The sequence below is a fragment of the Panicum hallii genome, chromosome 5, assembly GCF_002211085.1.
Source record: "Panicum hallii strain FIL2 chromosome 5, PHallii_v3.1, whole genome shotgun sequence".
Classification (NCBI taxonomy): Eukaryota; Viridiplantae; Streptophyta; class Magnoliopsida; order Poales; family Poaceae; genus Panicum; species Panicum hallii.
In genome coordinates, this window is record NC_038046.1 from 12,754,314 (window position 1) to 12,772,391 (window position 18,078).

Here is an 18,078-nt window from a genome sequence, read left to right on the forward strand (position 1 = left end):
CATGTTTTTTATAGGCACGCAGCAATTAGTAGTAATAAGAGAAAATCTTTAAGATAATTTATTAAAAAAGAGTTTTTAATAATGTATCTCAGAGGGCGTGTATTTAGAGCTAGAAATGCCTGCAAGTGTTAAGAGGTGACATGCACCATCTGTCTCCACGTGCTTCAACACATTTGCACACAAGCACCTCCACAGTCCTTGTTGACCGCTCGAACAGTCCTACGAGATGGCCTCAAGCTTACGTCACCGGGTACAGCCCACTGCAGCTACAGCGACCGACCGCCGACGATCGCGCGTCAAACCGAGCAGACGTGGCAGCCGCCGCGGCACCATCCGCGTCCGCCAGCTGGCCGCTCCCGGCCCCCAACTGTCAGCACCACCTCATGTGGGCTACCAGGGGCGACATGCGCCGTCCGATCGCCGCGGCAGCGGCTCCGGTGCACGCCACGTAGCGAACCGGCGGCGGGTGGCGCGTCGCTCGTGGCCGCCTCGCGACCACCCCACCGTCTGGTCTCGGCGACTCGGCCTCTCTGGTGGTTTGAAGCTTACGCTGTTTTCACACACAGCCCCCTGCGGTTAAGTTTATTCGCGAGAGATTAAATAAAGACTTTGCCGCGAAGCTTTTCGGTTATTTCTTAGAACGCACTTAAAGCAAAGTTTTTGGGTCCGGTGAGAGGGACACCAATTCGGGTATCTTTAAGATTCCCGTATTGGATGTGTGCAGCACATGACATGGATAGATGGTGGTTGCCATGTGAACAAATTTTTAGGTGCTCAAAGAAAGGTGGTATATTGTATATTGGTGTATCTCACATGGATGGAGAAGGAAGCTTTTCCATCTTGTCATGTACTAATATATAGTAGGATGTTGCAAACGAGTGTGAATAAGGTTAGAATAAATGCCTTTTTTGTATTACAATTAGTATTACATACTTGCATTTTTTTGAAGAAATACATACTTCCTGCTTACAAAGAGGAATGGATGTTTGAACAGTATTGATCTCAAAGAGAATCCCGTACCCCTTTTGTGTACTGATATATATTTTGTATTGTTAGGTTTAATGTATTTAATGTATTTGTGAAGAACTATGCGTTTAAAGTCAACGAAAATTTGCACTTTACCTCTAGTAGATGACTAAGTATGCATTCTGATTAGGAGGAAACAATGATGGGAGAATAATGCTTTTAATGATGCAAATGTGAGTCACGCCCTGTCTCCATTATATTATAGGAGTATATAAGGATGTCTTCGCCGTTCCGTTACATGTACAGCCTATGCACCGGTTCCGTTACATAAAGGGCTTGTGCTCCAGCTCCGTTCTATTGCAACTTCTAAAATAATAAATTCTTATCGATGACGCTAATGGAAAGTCTGAATGGTTTGCTGTCTCTTACGATGATGATTTTATATAGTCAATAGTGTAAAGTATCCTATTAGACAAAAGAATTCAATGTAAACATATACTAGAAATGTATGTAATAAGCTTGCCACTTTTCTCAAAAGGAAATTTTATTCCGAAGAGATCAAGAGTACTCAAGTCTTTTCCTTGGCCATACCGCGTTGAGCGCGCGCCACAAGCACTGTCCACTCTATTGGAGGAGGTATGGCCATCAATAATGGGCATCCTAAAATGCCGGGATCTCAGGGGTTTAAATGCAACGAGGGCTCTCGTCTTCCTCACCTTCCCGACGGCGACCGGGCCGCCACATCCTCCTCTCCAACTCCCTCTTCTCTACCTCCCCTCTCTCGCTCTCTACCCTCACCAACCCCTACCTCCCGGGGCGAATTCCGAGGCGGAGGCAAGAACAGGGAAGTAGCCATAGGGAATTGCCTCATGAGGTGATCCGGCACGCGCACGGTCCCCGGGCTGGGATTCTAGTCCCAATCCCCTCCGCGGCCGGCCGGGCGCGCCGCCACCCGGATCAGGCGTCCTCGCGCCATCGACTCCATCTCTCGGCCTCCCGTCTTCGTCTCCCCGTGGCGGCGGCGGAGTGAAGATCCGCCGGCGCCTTGGGATCGTGTGCTTTCTCCTTTTTGTCGGTGAGGAAGCCCCTACTTCGCTTGAATCGATAGTTCGTTTTTCTTCCGTGGAATTTGAAATCTTCCTTCCGGGAAGGATGCTCCGACCCGTCCATTTTGTTCTGGATTCATGTGCTGCGTCGTGGAGTGCTAATAGCTGGTAATTTTTGGTAATTTTACTCCACGTTAGGTGCGCAGCTCGACTCCGGTGCTGTACATGCTTGACGCTGGTGCTGAGCTCCTGCAATGGCCCGAAGGAATGCCGGCGCAATGCCGCGGGAGGGGTCGGCAGGGTCAGTTAAGGACTGGTCGGAATTCGATCCCTCGCCGTCCCCCAAGCTGGCGTACTCGCAGTCCCACGTCGCGATGAGGGGGCTGTTGACGTCGGTGGCCTCTCTGGACCCTATCCTGATGTCGAGCAGCCTCAAGTCTTTGTGGGCAGCTTTGTCGTCTCACAGGCACGCTCGGTCCTTGGAGAGGCCAAAGTCCAAGGGGGTGAACTGGAGGAGACCCATGGTCCATCTGCTTGTGTGCTTCTTGGTGGGAATTTTCATTGGATTCACACCACTCTTCTCTGTTGATATATCAAATAAATTAGACTCTGAAAATGAGATGCTTCCGTTTGACGGAGATGTGGTTGACAGACAAATGCTGGAATTTAAGAGTACAAAGTTGGAACCGTTTGCGGCAGAGACTGAAGCAGTCGAAGAACAACAGGTTGATGAGAGTCCTCCAGTTCCCGCAATGTTGGATGATGAGGTGGATTTCATTGAAGCCTCTCATGTCGTACCTTCTGTTAATGACTCTGACTTTGTTGTGAGGAAGCAGCTGATAATTGTCACAGCAACTTCTGTTCGCCCACACCAGGCGTATTACTTGAATCGTCTGGCACATGTGTTAAAAAATGTGCCACCTCCTCTTCTGTGGATTGTGGCGGAGTGGCCATATCAGTCCCGTGAAACAGCGGAGATCCTGAGGTCTTCTGGGGTTATGTACAGACATCTCATCTGCAACCGGAACACCACAAACATAAGGAAGATTATTGTTTGCCAAAAGAACAATGCAATCTTTCATATAAAGAAGCACCGTTTAGATGGTATAGTCCATTTTGCTGATGAGGAGCGAGCATACTCAGTTGATTTATTTGAAGAAATGCGGAAAATCAGGTGAAACTTCTGTGCTGACACTTTCTTTACGGTACAGGAATTTATAATCTGAACATAGTTTGGTTATGCATGGATTACCGATATACTATAGTCATCAAAATGTTTTGAATTTATTGCTTGCTTGCTTATGCTTTCCTTTTGTGATGTATATTGCCTGTTGATGTTCTAAAATCTTTAACTGCCTGTTCTGTAAACCATATGCTCGTGCATACTAGTTAGTAGTTACTTTAATGATACAATCAACTCTGCTAAAAGGATACTTTTCTTGAACCTAAAGATATGCAGTGTATTGGTATGAATGGAGATGCATTTAGGTGGACCTAGGACCTTGATGCAGGGATCCAATCCTTCCTTTTTGGCTTTTTTGTTCCACTTTTACCAAGTATTCCTTTCCACTAACTTTAAAATTATTTTCTGTGTGCTCTGGTGCTTGCTAGAGCTATAGATTTATATAACGCCCCACCATACTAAAGCGTATTTTATTTTTCAGAATTTTAGTAGGAAACAGAGCTTTCTCATCTTCTTTGTACACTAAATAAAAGCTTGCTTGATGATTACTTTAGATGCTTTTGAGATATTATCCTACAAAGTGCATTACTTTTTTAGTCATTGAGCTAACTGCGTTTTGGTGTGAAGATGCAATGTAGTAGAACATCCTGGTCCAATTGTTACTGAAAAATTATAATAGGTGTCCAACAACTGCCCGCATTAGAGTACAGAGCAATAATATTTCCTTGAGATTCCTGGCACGAAAGGAGACTACAAACTCCTACTTCGTATATAGTTTTAACAATTGTCATCTTGTGACGAGAACGCTAAATGAGCTGTCACCTGCTCAGTCTTGGATTATGTCATCAAACCACCTGATGATGTGGTGGTGTTGCGTGGGAGAGGGAGGATGTATCTTGTTGAATTTTTATATGCAAATATATGTTATTTGATACACAGTAATACTCACTGTCACCACTTTCTATGAGCATTTTCCCTCTTGTAGTGACAATCGAGAATGTTCCCTCATGATATTGTGCTATATTCTGCAGGCGATTTGGTACATGGCCAGTAGCAATACATGTTGGGGCCAGGTATAGGGTGGTTTTAGAAGGGCCCCTTTGTAGGGGTAATCAAGTTACTGGATGGCATACAAATCAGAGAAGGGGTGTACCTCGTCGGTTCCCAATTGGTTTCTCTGGGTTTGCTTTCAACAGCACTATACTTTGGGATCCCCAGAGATGGAACAGCCCCACTTTAGAGTCTATTATACTCCATTCAGGTGGCAGAGGCGGCTTGCAGGTGATTTCAGTTTTATTATTTTCAGAAAAACAAAAACAAAGCAAACGACTATATTGTGGTTTTCTTGATAGAATCTAATCCACTGTGCTGATGTTATCTGCCTAAGTCTAAGCCAGCAGATCATGCTAGAATTTGAGTATCTTTGCTGAATGGAGCTGTAATATAATTGACGCACTAGGCTCAGTGAACTATTGATCTCAGATACAACCTATCGAGATAAACCACAAACCAAATGTAAGTAGTAAGTATCACAGGACCATTTCGTCGGTGTAGTATGCAGCAATGAATTGTACGCAGGTCTGGAATAAAACTAGTGTACATAAAGATGCCTTGTTAAAGTGCATGAAGAAGTCATCTATACACTGATGGTCTGATGCATATACTGTGGTATTGCAGGAGTCACGATTCATCGAGAAGCTCGTCGAGGACGAGACTCAAATGGAAGGCCTCGCGGACAACTGCAGTCGGGTCATGGTCTGGAATTTCGACTTGGAACCTCCCCAGCTCCACTACCCTACTGGCTGGCTGCTGCAGAAGAACCTAGATGTCGTCGTGCCTATAACCTAACCGCATTGCTGCTGCCCTTTTTGTTTGCGCCTCCTAGTGTGGAATGGTGATGATGCCTTCCTGAACTTGGTAGCGTCCAGGATCATGCGAAGCTGCTCTGCCAAGACCCTGGTTCGAATAATGTGATGCTAGTAACAACAGTTGAAAGCAAAGAAGCCTGCCTGACAAAAGAAAATTTCTTTCTCCCCCGCTGCGCTGCATTCTTTTCTGTGTTAATTCTTTCTTTCCCTCCATGCTTCTCAAGCTAGATATAGGTTTGTACATTTCCTTCCTTTTTCTTTTCTCTTCTGTTCTATTCGTTACATACATGCATACATATATTCATTCATACATACATACATACATCGATACATATTACCTTACAGATGTAAAAGAAAGCAATTTCACGACACTGATGATGTCACATCTTGCGTTTGGCAAGGGTGGTTCGATTCGTTGCTAGGAGACAATCAATCGGTCGATGAGCATGTCAGATAAGGCAATTAAGCTGCAACGCAGTGTTATTGTTTGATAGCAGATCAGAGTTCTTTTTTGTGACACTGATTAGTAATGCTGCGTGTATCTTGGTCAGTTCACATGTAATGCCAAATGGAATTGCAGCAGGGGATTGTATATCTACTATGCTAATTAACAACTCTGCATCTGCATCATTGATAATGAACTCCAAATATCCGAAAGGTGAAGGAAGCATCCATATGAATAGATCTTAATCATCTCTCCATTACTCCCTCCATCCATTTTTATAAGGCATAGTATAACATGGCACGGTCTTCCAAATAACACTTCGACCATTCATTTATCATATATTATATCACTTATGGTTATAAACTTATGATCATGGTAAAGTATATTTGATTACGAATCCAATTGTATAAAGTTTACATTATAAAAGTAAAAAAGTAATAGTCAAATTATTGGTCAAAGATTGCTTATGGTTATAAACTTATAATCATGGTAAAGTATATTTGATTACGAATCCAATTATATAAAGTTTATATTATAAAAAAGTAATAGTTAAATTATTGGTCAGATTGCAAAATTTAAATTTTGATATACGTGTGTCTTATAAAAATAGATGGAGGGAGTACACGAGAGCCTCGTCTGCTGTAACAAGAACGAGCAATGATTCTGACTAAGCATGCTCATCAAGCATATAGGCCGGCAGGACCAGCATTGCAGTCAACAATAGCAGTGATCTCATTCTCATCTGCCAACGTGTAGGATACATACACATCAAGGAATGCATCCACAGGAACCATGAGAGGGGAAAATGTTTCATTTTCATCCCCCTCCCTCCAATTTTCTGTCTTTCAGAATGAATACGCTCACACTTTTTCCATTCATCAGCCAATCACTAACTACACAGAGCATTGCGCAAGAGTAACAGCTTTACATCAACACATAGATTGCTCGCTTTGCTCCTACCAGTTCATATTCACTGCAACCACATATATTTTTATCAGCTGCACAAGGAAGCAAAGCTTCGCACATGCATAAGCAGCAGCAAACCTGATCCTGCCAAAAAAAAAGGTTCATGAAGAATGCAGCCGTAGATCCCCCTGATGCTGCAATTTTTTCAATGAAGAATGCAGCCGTAGATCCCCCTGATGCTGCAATTTTTGATGCTGCAGGAACACCACCTGAATTGATTGATCTTCTCCACGCTGCTGCTTCTTTCTGTTCCTTGGTTTCATTTGGCTGCTGCCTGCGGCTGAATCATGTGTTCCTTCTGACCCAAATTCTGCAACTGCTTGTACATGAGATGAAGGAAATTTCACGATCATAATGCTTCCTTTTCTGCCACAGGGTCACCTGTACTATTCTTTCTCTGAATTCATGAATGAGTTAGCCACCACAAACTATAAAACAAGATACATACAGAACTGCCGCAATGCTATGTTACTATTTAGAGCAGCCTGAACCATGACCCCAGGAACGGGAAGACTGCCACCAACAAGCGCATCAAGATTGGCGCCTGCTTGTACCTGGTACTGCCCAGTCCCATCGTTCTTGGCATTCCTCGTTGTCGTCTCATTCTCATCCTTGCTGGGGGAGCTCCTAGTCCCTGTCCTGCTCCCCTGCTGGCAGCAGCAGCATCTGTGTCCTCAGTCACTGCAGATCGCGGTCTCTTGATGTAATCAGTGTTGCCATCTGAGAATGAGCTCCTCCTCCTCTTCTCCTGGGTAGCAAAGTTATCGTCATTCAGTAGTTCATCCCATCCTCCAAAGTTGCCACTGCTTTTGTTGCCTTTGCCATCTTCACTGCTGCTGCCCTTGGTGCTGCTATCAGCATCAGCAAAATCGTTAGAAACCCATGACTGGGAGTTGTCCTGCCGCCTCCTCTTCCCTCTCCCCTCATAATAGCTGCTGCTTCTGCTGTATCTGTTGCCTCGACCACCTGTTGCAAAGTCGGTGGCATCCTCTGGGTAATCTTCTTCTTCCTCGTCATCTACTTCTTGGAAGGGCCCCCTCCACCTGTCATCGCGGTTGCTTCTTCTCCTTCCCCATATGGCGTCGAGGAGAAATGATATGGCTGACTGGCCAAGCGGGATCGCCATGGCCATAAGGAAGGCCTTGGGCCCCGTGGCAACAAGCATTGACACCAGCATCACCGGTAGCAGGAACCCATATGTTTTAAAGACCTAGGCATTTAGCATAGCAAAGCAGGGCATTCATCAGTTCACTTACTACAACAATGAAGCACGATGATTGATTGATCAACTACAGTACTGAAATCTCATGCATGCTTAATTACTGACGAAATGAAACAAGCAGGAGCAGAAGCTGATGCCGAAGGTGGGTTAATCGATTGCCGTATCACTAGTTGTCAGTTGAGTTCCCAAAAACAGGATAACGATTTGATTTCGTTGTACTACTACGGGAAAGAAATATATAGATGCTTCTGGTAATTTAATTCCTCAAAAAAGGACGGATGATTTGATTTGATTTGATTGCAGGTAGCCTCTCTAGTTGTATATACTAAACCAGAAGGAACGCATGGATCTGTCAAGATTCAAGCACGCAACGAGAGATATACTAGCTAGAAACTGAAATCTCGTATAGTACGTGGCAGACCTTGGAGAACCATGGCTCGTCGAACAGCTCCGCGCCACCGCCGAAGCCGGGGAACGCCGCCTCATCATCGTCCCCGAAACCGTCCTCCTCCTCCTCCTCCTCCTCCTGATAAGAGTAGCCGTACTCTTGTTGGTTGAGCTCGGGGTCGGACCACCACTTCCTTCTCGCCGCCCTGCTGCTCGTGCTCGCGGTGGCGCTGTCCCTTTCACGAGCGTTGCCGTTGGAGAACCACCAGCTGGAGGAGCGGCGGCGGAGGGAGGAGGAGGAGAGCGGAAGGGGGGCCTTGCCTGGTGGCGCTGGAACTGGGGGCGCAGGGGCAGCAGCTCCTAGCAGCCGCACGCCAAGGCCAACGCCGAGCATCTCTTCTTCATTGCATTGCCTGCCGCTGCCCGCCGCTCGGCCCCCGGACAGACAGAGCTGTCCTAAGTACAGGGAGGGCCGGAGCCCGGAGGAGAGGGGGAGAAGATAATCTTGCTTTCTTTTTTTTTCTTTTCTTTTTATGTTTTACTAATGTATTTTAATATTTGGATGGAAAATTAAATTTATAAAAAACTAAAAAATGTGGATTGGTCGGATCTCCCTGCACCAAACTAATTCAAATAGGAAAAACCAAACGTAAAGCATTTTTGTCCATGTTAAAATTTACAAACATTCAATGGTGAACTGACTGGAGAAGTATTAGTAATTAAAGCTTGACCTAAAATGAAAGATAAGAAGAAGCACTACCTTGTTTTTGGATCGCGTATGTTTTGTACGTATTTTTTTTTACCATCCTGATTAATAACACATAAAGCATGGCGCTGAAGAGCTGGAGTAAGTAGTGGCTGCTAGCGAGTAACACGATTCACAAATCACACACACACACACACACACATGTTGAGTTGTCGACACAGGCCGGAATCCCTGGTTCGTGGAGGCCCGTAGCATTTGGCCCGAGTTCCCTGCATTGAACCGGGCCTGGAGCCCTGAACTCCGTACCAGTAATGTGCTTAAAAAACCAGGTAGTGGTCATTATGCTGATCACAATGGGGTTTCATGGCGAGTTTTATGGCATTAATTATCATGACACATCAGCATTTTTGATGATGTGACACTAATTTAATAAGGGAAGAGAAGGAACCAGTTTCATCCCCATGACACTCTGATAGCTGACGTGGGAAATGGTGTGAAACGATCACTGTGATTGCCGTTGTTTCGTGGGGGATCCCGTGCGTCAATAGATCATCTAGCATTTAATTACACTTGTTAGCTTTGGAAACGGTGAAATAAAACTCTCCATTGAGGTATAGTATTTCATTCATCCTCCAAGCTGATGTGACGTTCTTGGAATCAGAATATGAAACCCCCACTATGATTAGTCTTATAAGAGTGGATAGTACTGTTGTAGCGTGGTAGCAAGTTTACTACCAGGCAACAAGGAATAAACTATTGGAAAGCTACTGCATGCTGAAAAATAGTGATCTTTTTATCTTAAGAGAACCCACCTTGTTTCCTACCCTATAAGTAACTATTGTGGAATTTTATATAGCTATTTACAGCAGCTCTTTTGGGTTCCACTCTTGTTTACCGCTTCGACAAGATACATTGCTCATGCCGGTGCCGCATCGGAGTTGGATCCAGGCATTCAGCCATTCTGGTTCTGGGAAGGTTCTGTTCTGGGAATGAAATCGGCGAGGACACGGCACGGCGGCCGAGAACTCGCCGCGCTTCCTCAACCGAGTCGGTGTCGGACTCCGACTCCCTGAGACCCTGAGCCAGCCGGCACATGGCCAGTTGCCTATATATATACACACATATATATATATATATATATGTGTGTGTATATATATATATGTATATGTGTGTATATATATATGTATATATGTATATATATGTATGTATGTATATATGTATATGTATGTATATGTATATATATATATATACATATATACATACATATATAGAGAGAGAGAGAGAGCGCGCGCGCGCGCGCGCGCGGCGGCGACGCCTCTCCTCATTCGATTCCGCGTCGCAAGTTCGCAACCGCTTGGCGAATTCGGAAGGGCGCCGCCCTTCTCCGGCCGCTCCAACAGGCGCCCCCTCGACATGGTCGTCTACGCCGCCGCGGCCAACAAGCGCGCCCGGCAGGACGAGGAGGAGGCCTCCACGCCGTCGTCCTCCGCCAACGCCGCCGCTCTGTTCCTGCACGCGGCGTCGGCACCGCCGCCCTTCGGCGACTTCGAGCCCATCAGCGCCGTCCCGATTTCAGCGGTCCCGCCCCAGCAGCTGCCCCCCGTGTCCGGCAGGGAAGAGCCGCCGTGCCTGCGCGAGCATCTCCTCAAGGGACTCGGGCTCCGCGCCGACCTGCCCGTGCACTTCATCGACGACAAGCGCCTGACGGGCACCGACCTGTGGACCCGCACCAGAACCGGTTTCGCCTCCCGAGGGACGGCGCCATCCGCCGCCTCTGCCCGCTCCTGACCCCCGTCGAGCTCCACGCCGCCAACCTCCTCTTCCTGCCGGGAGCCGCGCGAGGAGTCTCAGGACGGCCCCGTCGGGGGCAAGAAATCAAGAAGCCCAAGGCCAAGGGGAAGGTGCACGGCGGGCTGCGCGTGAACCTCGTGGGCCTCGACGGCGGCGCTAAGCAGGAACTGCTGCTGTCGCGGTGGGACAGCAGCCACGCCACGGTCGTCAAGGGAGAAGGGTACCTCGACTTCGCCCGCCGGTGCGGCTTCAGGGAGGGCGACGCCGTCGAGGTCTGGGCCTTCGTGCAGCGCCGGTTCCGCCTCTTCGGCGAGGACGTCTGCGGCGACAGCTTGCTGCATGTGCTCGTCGTCAAGAAAGACCAGCAGCCGGCGCGGTGCGCTACTGCTACCGCTCTCTCCTCCCTCCTGCACCCGCGGTCAATCCATCGATCATGAGCTCGTGATGGCGTAGGCAGGAACCAATTAGACGGTTGATTTCTTCTTCTTTTTTTTGTCAGCGATAGATTTTTTTTGGTGGGGTAACATACGAAATCGAATGTTCATCCGCTAGCAGAAATGCAGAATAATGTTCAGGCAGTGTATTTCTTACACTCCAGCTTTTGCTGTGCTTATTATCTGCAACTATTATGATCTCGAGCCACTGCAAAATTACAGTGTGTACCTCTCTCCATTGCGATCCGTTCAGGATAAATGCAGTTTCGCAGAATCAATCTTTGAGAATTTCAATTTGGATTGTCTGTTAGATGCAGAAATTTACAAAAGAACCCAATTCGGCAATTAAACGTTGATATGAACTGTTAAACGATCAATGGCTATTACAAAAGTTCCTACATGGCTGTTAAACGTTCCTGCATGGATGTAAATATTATAACTGTAAAGCTGCTGCACAGTGCAAATGGAGGTAATATGAGCTGTAACAACAGCCCGATGTTGAATCTACAGTCATCCGTAAATTTCAAACTTACGGTCGATCCCACTCCCTAAGAGTTATTCTATAACAGGAGCTCCCCTCCCTATTTTCTTCCCTTTTTATTTTTCTTTTCCTTTGCCTAGCTTCAACCGGTGACTAAATTTGTTCTCGAAAGTTTTCTTCCAAACTAGATATTAAATTTGCTTCCAAAATTTTTGCTTCTGATTTTTCGTTCTGCAAAGTTATTTTTAAAAATTTTGTCTACCAATTTTGATCTTAAGTTTTTGCTTTCAATTTTTTTGCTTCTAAATTTTTGTTCCCGAAATTATTCTTCCAAATTTGTTCTTAAATTTATTTCCCAAATTTTTTCCTAAAATTTTGTTCTAGATTTTTTTAAGTTTCACCGAAAGTTTGTTTCAAATTTTTACAAATTTTCCCCAATTTTTTACGAACTTTTTTGTTTCTGAGCTTTTATATAATTTTTCTCTTTTTATAATTTTATCTTTACCATTTGATCAAACTTTATGTATACAAATATTTGTATATAATTTTTATGTATATAGTTTCTTATCAAAATAAAGAAAGAAAAGGATACGTGAAAACTAGACACATACGGTAGTTCTGGTCAGAAATCGACCGTACGGTCGCCCGTAAATTAGATAGCTCCTAACACTAGCCGTTGATATGTCTGGTTCAAGGCCTTGGTCGTTGCACTTGCACAGTTGCACATGCTGATGCATTCCATTACCTTAAAAAATAACTATGTGTTGATACATGAGCAAAATTTTAACCAAAATCATACTAGATTAAAAAAACTCAATCATGTTCGTCGCAAGTCAAAACTCAAGAGCTACTTCTGCATCCATGTCGAGCCTGCGACAAGCTGAGCTCAGAGTACCTTGCGAACCTCAAACCTTTTTTCTGTCCTAAATTCGAGTTGCCTTCGGTCCCTCGTAACCCAGATCGGAGTCGGATTCCACCATTCCGTGGACGAAATCGGCGACGGCACGGCGGCCGAGAAGGGTTTTGAACTCGGCGCGTTTCCTCCAACCCCGTGTGGCCGTGTCCGTGAGGATGGCCAGTTGCCCGCTTCATATAAATCGCGGCGGCGGGGGCAAGGCCGGGCAACGACGCCCTCTTCTCATTCCACAACCAATTCCGCCCGTCCTTGCCAGGGATTCGCCGGGAACCAAAGCGCCGAAAGATGCCGCCGTGCTTCGCTGGCGCCAAACGCCCCCTCGAGATGGTCGTCTACGACCCCGCCGCCGCCGCCAGCAAGCGTGCGCGGCAGGACGAGGCCACCACGTCGGCGGCGGCGGCGGACTCCGCGGGGGAGCCGCTGGACGTCCTCGACGTCGAGCCCATCAGTGCCATCCCGCCCCAGCTGCCCCCGCCTCCGCCGCCGCTCGCTGGCAGAGAGGCGGCGCCGTGCCTGCGCAGGCACTTCCTCGAGGCGCTGGGGCTCCGCGCCGACCTGCCCGTGCACTTCATCGACGAGAAGTTCGTGACGAGCACCGACCTGGACCCGCACCAGAACCGGTTCCGCATCCCGGGCGCCGGCGTCAAGCGCCGCCTCCGCGCGATCCTGACCCCCCGCGAGCTTGACGAGGCCAACCTCCTGCGGGACCCAACCCCGAGGTCGAGGACGAGGCGCCGGGCGAGGCAGGCCCATCCCGCGCCGCCGCCGTCGGAACCGCGGAACGTCGCCGCCGAGGGGGAGCAGCCGCCTGGCAAGAAGATCAAGAAGCCCAAGAGGAAGGGGAAGGTGCACGGCGGGCTGCGCGTGAAGCTGGTGGACCTCCACGCCGGCGCCAAGGAGCTGCTGATGTCGCGGTGGAGCAGCAGCAAGGGCACGATCGTCAAGGGCGCGCGGGTACCTCGACTTCATCCGGCGGTGCGGCTTCAAGGAGAAAGACGTGGTCGAGGTCTGGGCGTTCGTGGAGCGCCGGTTCCGCCTCTTCGGCGCGGACCTGTGCGACGACGGCCCCCTGCACGTGCTCGTCGTCAAGAAGGACCAGCAGCAACCGGGGTGCTGCTACTGCTGCCCCCTCCCGCACCCAACCCATCGATCGTGAACTCATGACGGTGTAGGAATAGGAAGGAGTGTTTTTTCATGGAAGAAATAACTCTACCTTGTTGATGATTAATCTCTAATCTTAATACCTATTCGATGAATATCCATTCACTGCTGGGCATAAATCAACCTACTGAATACACGCATGAACCTGCGGCACAAGAGGCACCTTGAGCTGGAGGAATTCGACATGCCTGATGTTTGGGAGTCCGAATCACCGACGGAGACGGCCTGATGTGCTTTCTGCTCATGCAGAATTGCAACTCACGCAAGAGATTCCGGTCTCTTGCCGCTGTACAGCTTTGCGAAGGCTAGCAGTAATTTTTTGCATCTTTTGTATTATCGAAACATTGCAATTTCTTTGTGTTTGCTTCATAGAGCCTCCCTCCTTCCATTCAGTTTCAGTAAGGGCCTGTTCGGATCCAATGGAAAGAGAAAGAGAAAGTGCAAAACTTTTGCTCTTTTGCACTTTTTTTGCACTTTTGGATCCAAACACCCCAAAGTGCAAAAGGTCAAATGCTACCGTAATTTTGCTAATTATGGATTAATTAGGCTTAATAGATTTGTCTCGTCATTTAGTCCTCATCTATGTAATTAGTTTTTTAATTAAACTATATTTAATACTTCTAATTAGCGTCCAAACATCTGATGTGACAGGAGCAAAAATTTTGCCATTTGCCCTTTTGCCATTTGCCCTTGGATCCAAACAGCACCTAAACCACTGTGCTGTACGTGTGTGGTGAATAAATTGAAGACTCCTGAAAAATGACTCTTTGGTTCAGTTTCAGTAAAATGACTCCTTGATATCTCTGTTTTTTCAAATCCTGTGGTTTGGATTTTCTTTAGTTTCAAGCTGGCATTGGTATAAGGTGTAGATTCAGTGTGGTGCAATTGCATTAGTATAAACTGTAGATTTTCTGTCTTGTAACTAGCATATAATAAAACTGAAATTACTCATCTTGGAGGGAAGAGGGCTATTATCTGCAGTTTTCCATATCAGATAACTATGTTAAATCCAGAAAGGGTACTGAAATACAGTATGGCTTGTGCACTCTTGCAGTGTATTTGCGTCATTGGATGATCTGCTTGTGTGTTTGGTGTTTCAAATACAATCAAATATAGTTCTTCTGTATGTGTGCGAATGAGTTCGCTACCGCATTTATTTTTTGACGATGAACTCGATGAGTTCACCATATGAATTGGATACTGCATGCTGCTACTGTTGTGCGGCAAATTTTAGTTTCCTTAAGATGATGTGTTAGTTTGGGGGCCAGTGGTAGTTTGGGGGCCAGTGGCCACCCACACATTTGCACTTTGAAATCACCCGTCTCTGTCTCATACACAACACACGATGTATGTTTCCATTAAGAAACCAGAGCTGGCACCAACGCCATCCTGATCAAGACATCAAATACGCCACTGAATTGCAATGAATACAAACGTGATAATTTAAATTTAAATTCATCTTCCGGAAAAATTTAAATTCAATTATCTGTAATTCATGCATTGCGTACACTAGGACCTACACGGGCCGAACCCCATTCTCGTGGGGGCCCAGTGCAGAGATCGCCTTGGATCGCCATGGCGTTTTCGTCGGTCTTCCCCGCAACTCGAGTCGGAGTCGTATTCAGCCATTCCGTGAAAGAAATCGGAGACGACGACACCGGCGACGGAGATCGGTTTTGAACTCGGCGCGTTTCCTCCTCCCAAACCGAGTCGGACTCCAACTCCGTGTCCGTGAGGATGGCCAGTTGCCCGCCCCGTATAAATCGCGGCGGCGGGGCAAGGGCAACGACGCCGACAATCCCTTCCGCCGTTGTTAGCACGAAGTAGAGAAACAAAGCACCGAAAGATGCCGCCGTGTTTCGCCGGCTCCAAGCGCCCTCTCGAGATGGTCGTCTACGACCCCGCCGCCGCCGCCAGCAAGCGTGCGCGGCAGGAAGAGACCTCCACACCGTCGCCGTCCGCCAACGCCGCCGCGCTGGCTCTGCACGCGGCAGCGGCAGCACCGCCCTTCGGCGACTTCGCGCCCATCAGCGCCGTCCCACTTTCCGCCGTCCCGCCCCGGCTTCCGCCGGTCCCGACGGCGCGTTCGCCGCTTGTTGCTGATGCTGGCAGAGAGGAGCCGCCGTGCCTGCGCAGGCATTTCCTCGCGGAGCTGGGGCTCCGCGCCGATCTCCCCGTGCACTTCATCGCCGAGAAGTTCGTGACGAGCACCGACCTGGACGGCCACCAGAACCGGTTCCGCATCCCGAGCGACGGCGTCGAGCGCCGCCTCCGCGCGATCCTGACCCCGCGCGAGCTCCACGACGCCAACCTCCTCCACGACCCACCCCCGATGCCCCGGAAGCGGCCGAGGCATGAGCAGCCTGACGTCGCCGCCGAGGGGGAGCAACCGCCGGGCAAGAGGATGAAGCAACCCAAGAGGAAGGGGAAGGTGCACGGCGGGCTGCGCATGAAGCTGGTGGACCTCGCCGCCGGCGCCAGGGAGCTGCAGATGTCGCGGTGGGAGAGCAGCCGCGGCACGATCGTCAAGGGGGAAGGGTACCTCGACTTCATCCGCCGGTGCAGCTTCAAGGAGAGGGACGCCGTCGAGATCTGGGCCTTCGTGCAGCGCCGGGTCCGGCTCTTGGGCTCGGCCCTGTGCGACGACAGCCTCCTGCACGTACTCGTCGTCAAAAGGGACAAGCAGGCCCGGTGCAACTGCCTTGCGCCGCATGAACACTTCCAGAACCCGCAGTTGAACTGAATCCATCGATCGGAAATTGATGATGGAGTTAGGCTGACCTGATTAGATAGCTGATTGTTTGTAGGAGGAACAGAATGTTAATGCGCGCTACTAATGTTCAAGTTCAAGAATTGTAGGTTCCCATAAGTGGCTTTTGCCATGTTGATATCCGTTATTACGATTTCGACTTATACTTAATGCAGAGCAACAGTATCTACTTTGGTAAATTTCCTTGTAGCAGATTGTTCTAGCAGAACGCAAAAGTAACAGAATTCCGACACATGAAACTTAATCGTGATGGCAAAAAGAAAATACAGAAGTGACACAATTCCTACACTGCAAAAGTAATAACAGAACTACGACATTGCATGACGAAACCTGTTGCACAGATATGCAAGTTCATCAGAGCTCTGGAAAGAAATAGGCTAGTCCACCCTTCTCTAGAAAGCTGACTGGAGGCTAGCGAGTAGCCAGGATGGCATTAGAGTTTGAGCAAAACACACCCTGCCACCTTGGTGTGGGCCGATAACCCTCCAATTTTGGTGCTGTTTGGTTCGTCGCTATGTAACGTAATCTGATTGCAGCAGCAACTGATTGCGTTAGAATTTGTTTGTTTTGGGTCCGCCATAATGTGTATCCAGGTAAAGCGATACAGGCTAGTGGAAAACTGTTACCCCTCCGAGCCAAGTGTTATGCGACACCGCTGCAGCGAGGCATCGTCTTCCTCGACTCCCGACAGCCCGATGCAGCACTGCCCACTGTTCCTCCATGCGTGCATGGATCCCTCCTTCTCTCACCAGACACCATCGCATATGTCATACTCCATCGCGGCTTTGAGCTTGGCCCTCCGCCCACCTGGCGTGCTCACTGCTCAATGCAGCCGTGAGCACGAGTTTCCCCGCCACAATACGGTCTATAGCTCCTCTCTCCCCTCTCGTGGCCACCATTAATGGAGTGACTGCACTCCATTAGACCAGGAGCAACATACCGGCCATAGCACGAGTATGCAAATCCGTCAAATTAGCCAAATCCTTTAGCGCTTGGGTGTCAACGGCTGATCGTGCTCAATGCAGCACCGCCATTAATAGCGCTCGAGCCCCCTTCATCTATGTCTCGCCGCCCTGCACAGGGGATCAAGAGCAAGTCACTTCTCGTTGGGACGCTGCTGTGGCAAAGCTGTGCTATCACCGCTGCCGCTGGAGGCGGCCGCGCGCTGCAATGAAAGTAGTTTCTTGTTCGCATGCCACTGTGATGAAGCTGCGCTATCCCCACCGCCGGCAGCATCGGCCGCGCGATGTGTTCACTGCAAAGCCAAGTGCGCTTGATTGCTGGCTTGCTGCTCCCTTCTGCGTTTGCTTCCCCTCGCTGCACCTTAAGATGAAGATATAGATAGGTCAATAGCAGATGCTAGCATGTTTCTTCTTCCAGCAGCAGTCTACTTCCATTACGAAGCTGAACCAAACAATATCAGGAATCGCTTAATTTGTTTCCATTACCAGTGCTTTCAGATACCGTTTACACTAGAAATGGTCGCGGCGTTGCCGCGTGTGGCCAGCGGACGGGCCATTTGAGTTGTAGATGCGTTGTATTTTGTAGTACGTGTTTATTTGTTTTTTCAGTTTGCATTCTTGTTTGGGCATGTACGTATCCTCTCGGTAGGTGACGTGCTGTTCGTACTCTCTGCAATTGGGGGGACAAGTAATGTTGAGCTTCAAATTGTGCAATAAAAAATGGTTATTTATTGTTGTAATTTTCATACATAATTGTAAAGTAGTGGAAGAATT

At 48.1% G+C, this 18,078-nt stretch overlaps 2 protein-coding genes across 4 annotated transcripts; one reads left to right on the top strand and one right to left on the bottom strand.

Moving 5' to 3' along the window:
* The first annotated feature begins 1,685 nt into the window (after positions 1 to 1,685).
* LOC112894634 (probable glucuronosyltransferase Os01g0675500) lies at positions 1,686 to 5,559 on the top strand. 2 transcript variants are annotated; one of them, XM_025962401.1, is made up of 4 exons: positions 1,686 to 2,041; positions 2,219 to 3,186; positions 4,227 to 4,476; positions 4,873 to 5,559. In XM_025962401.1, the coding sequence occupies exons 2-4, from the start codon at positions 2,267 to 2,269 to the stop codon at positions 5,041 to 5,043; spliced, it is 1,341 nt and encodes a 446-aa protein (XP_025818186.1). In that variant the 5' UTR covers positions 1,686 to 2,041; positions 2,219 to 2,266; the 3' UTR covers positions 5,044 to 5,559. The 2 variants fall into 2 exon arrangements, with proteins under 2 accessions (XP_025818186.1, XP_025818185.1); XM_025962400.1 differs by having other exon boundaries at positions 1,687 to 2,041; positions 2,211 to 3,186.
* A 657-nt stretch (positions 5,560 to 6,216) lies between these two features.
* LOC112894388 lies at positions 6,217 to 8,558 on the bottom strand. 2 transcript variants are annotated; one of them, XR_003228980.1, is made up of 3 exons: positions 8,118 to 8,558; positions 6,684 to 7,684; positions 6,217 to 6,558 (listed from the first exon to the last, which is right to left on the bottom strand). XR_003228980.1 is itself a non-coding variant. In XM_025962085.1 (2 exons), exons 1-2 carry the CDS (start codon positions 8,475 to 8,477, stop codon positions 6,950 to 6,952), a joined length of 1,095 nt encoding a protein of 364 aa, XP_025817870.1. In that variant the 5' UTR covers positions 8,478 to 8,558; the 3' UTR covers positions 6,217 to 6,949. The 2 variants fall into 2 exon arrangements, 1 of the variants encoding a protein (XP_025817870.1); XM_025962085.1 differs by having other exon boundaries at positions 6,217 to 7,684.
* Positions 8,559 to 18,078: the final 9,520 nt, after the last annotated feature.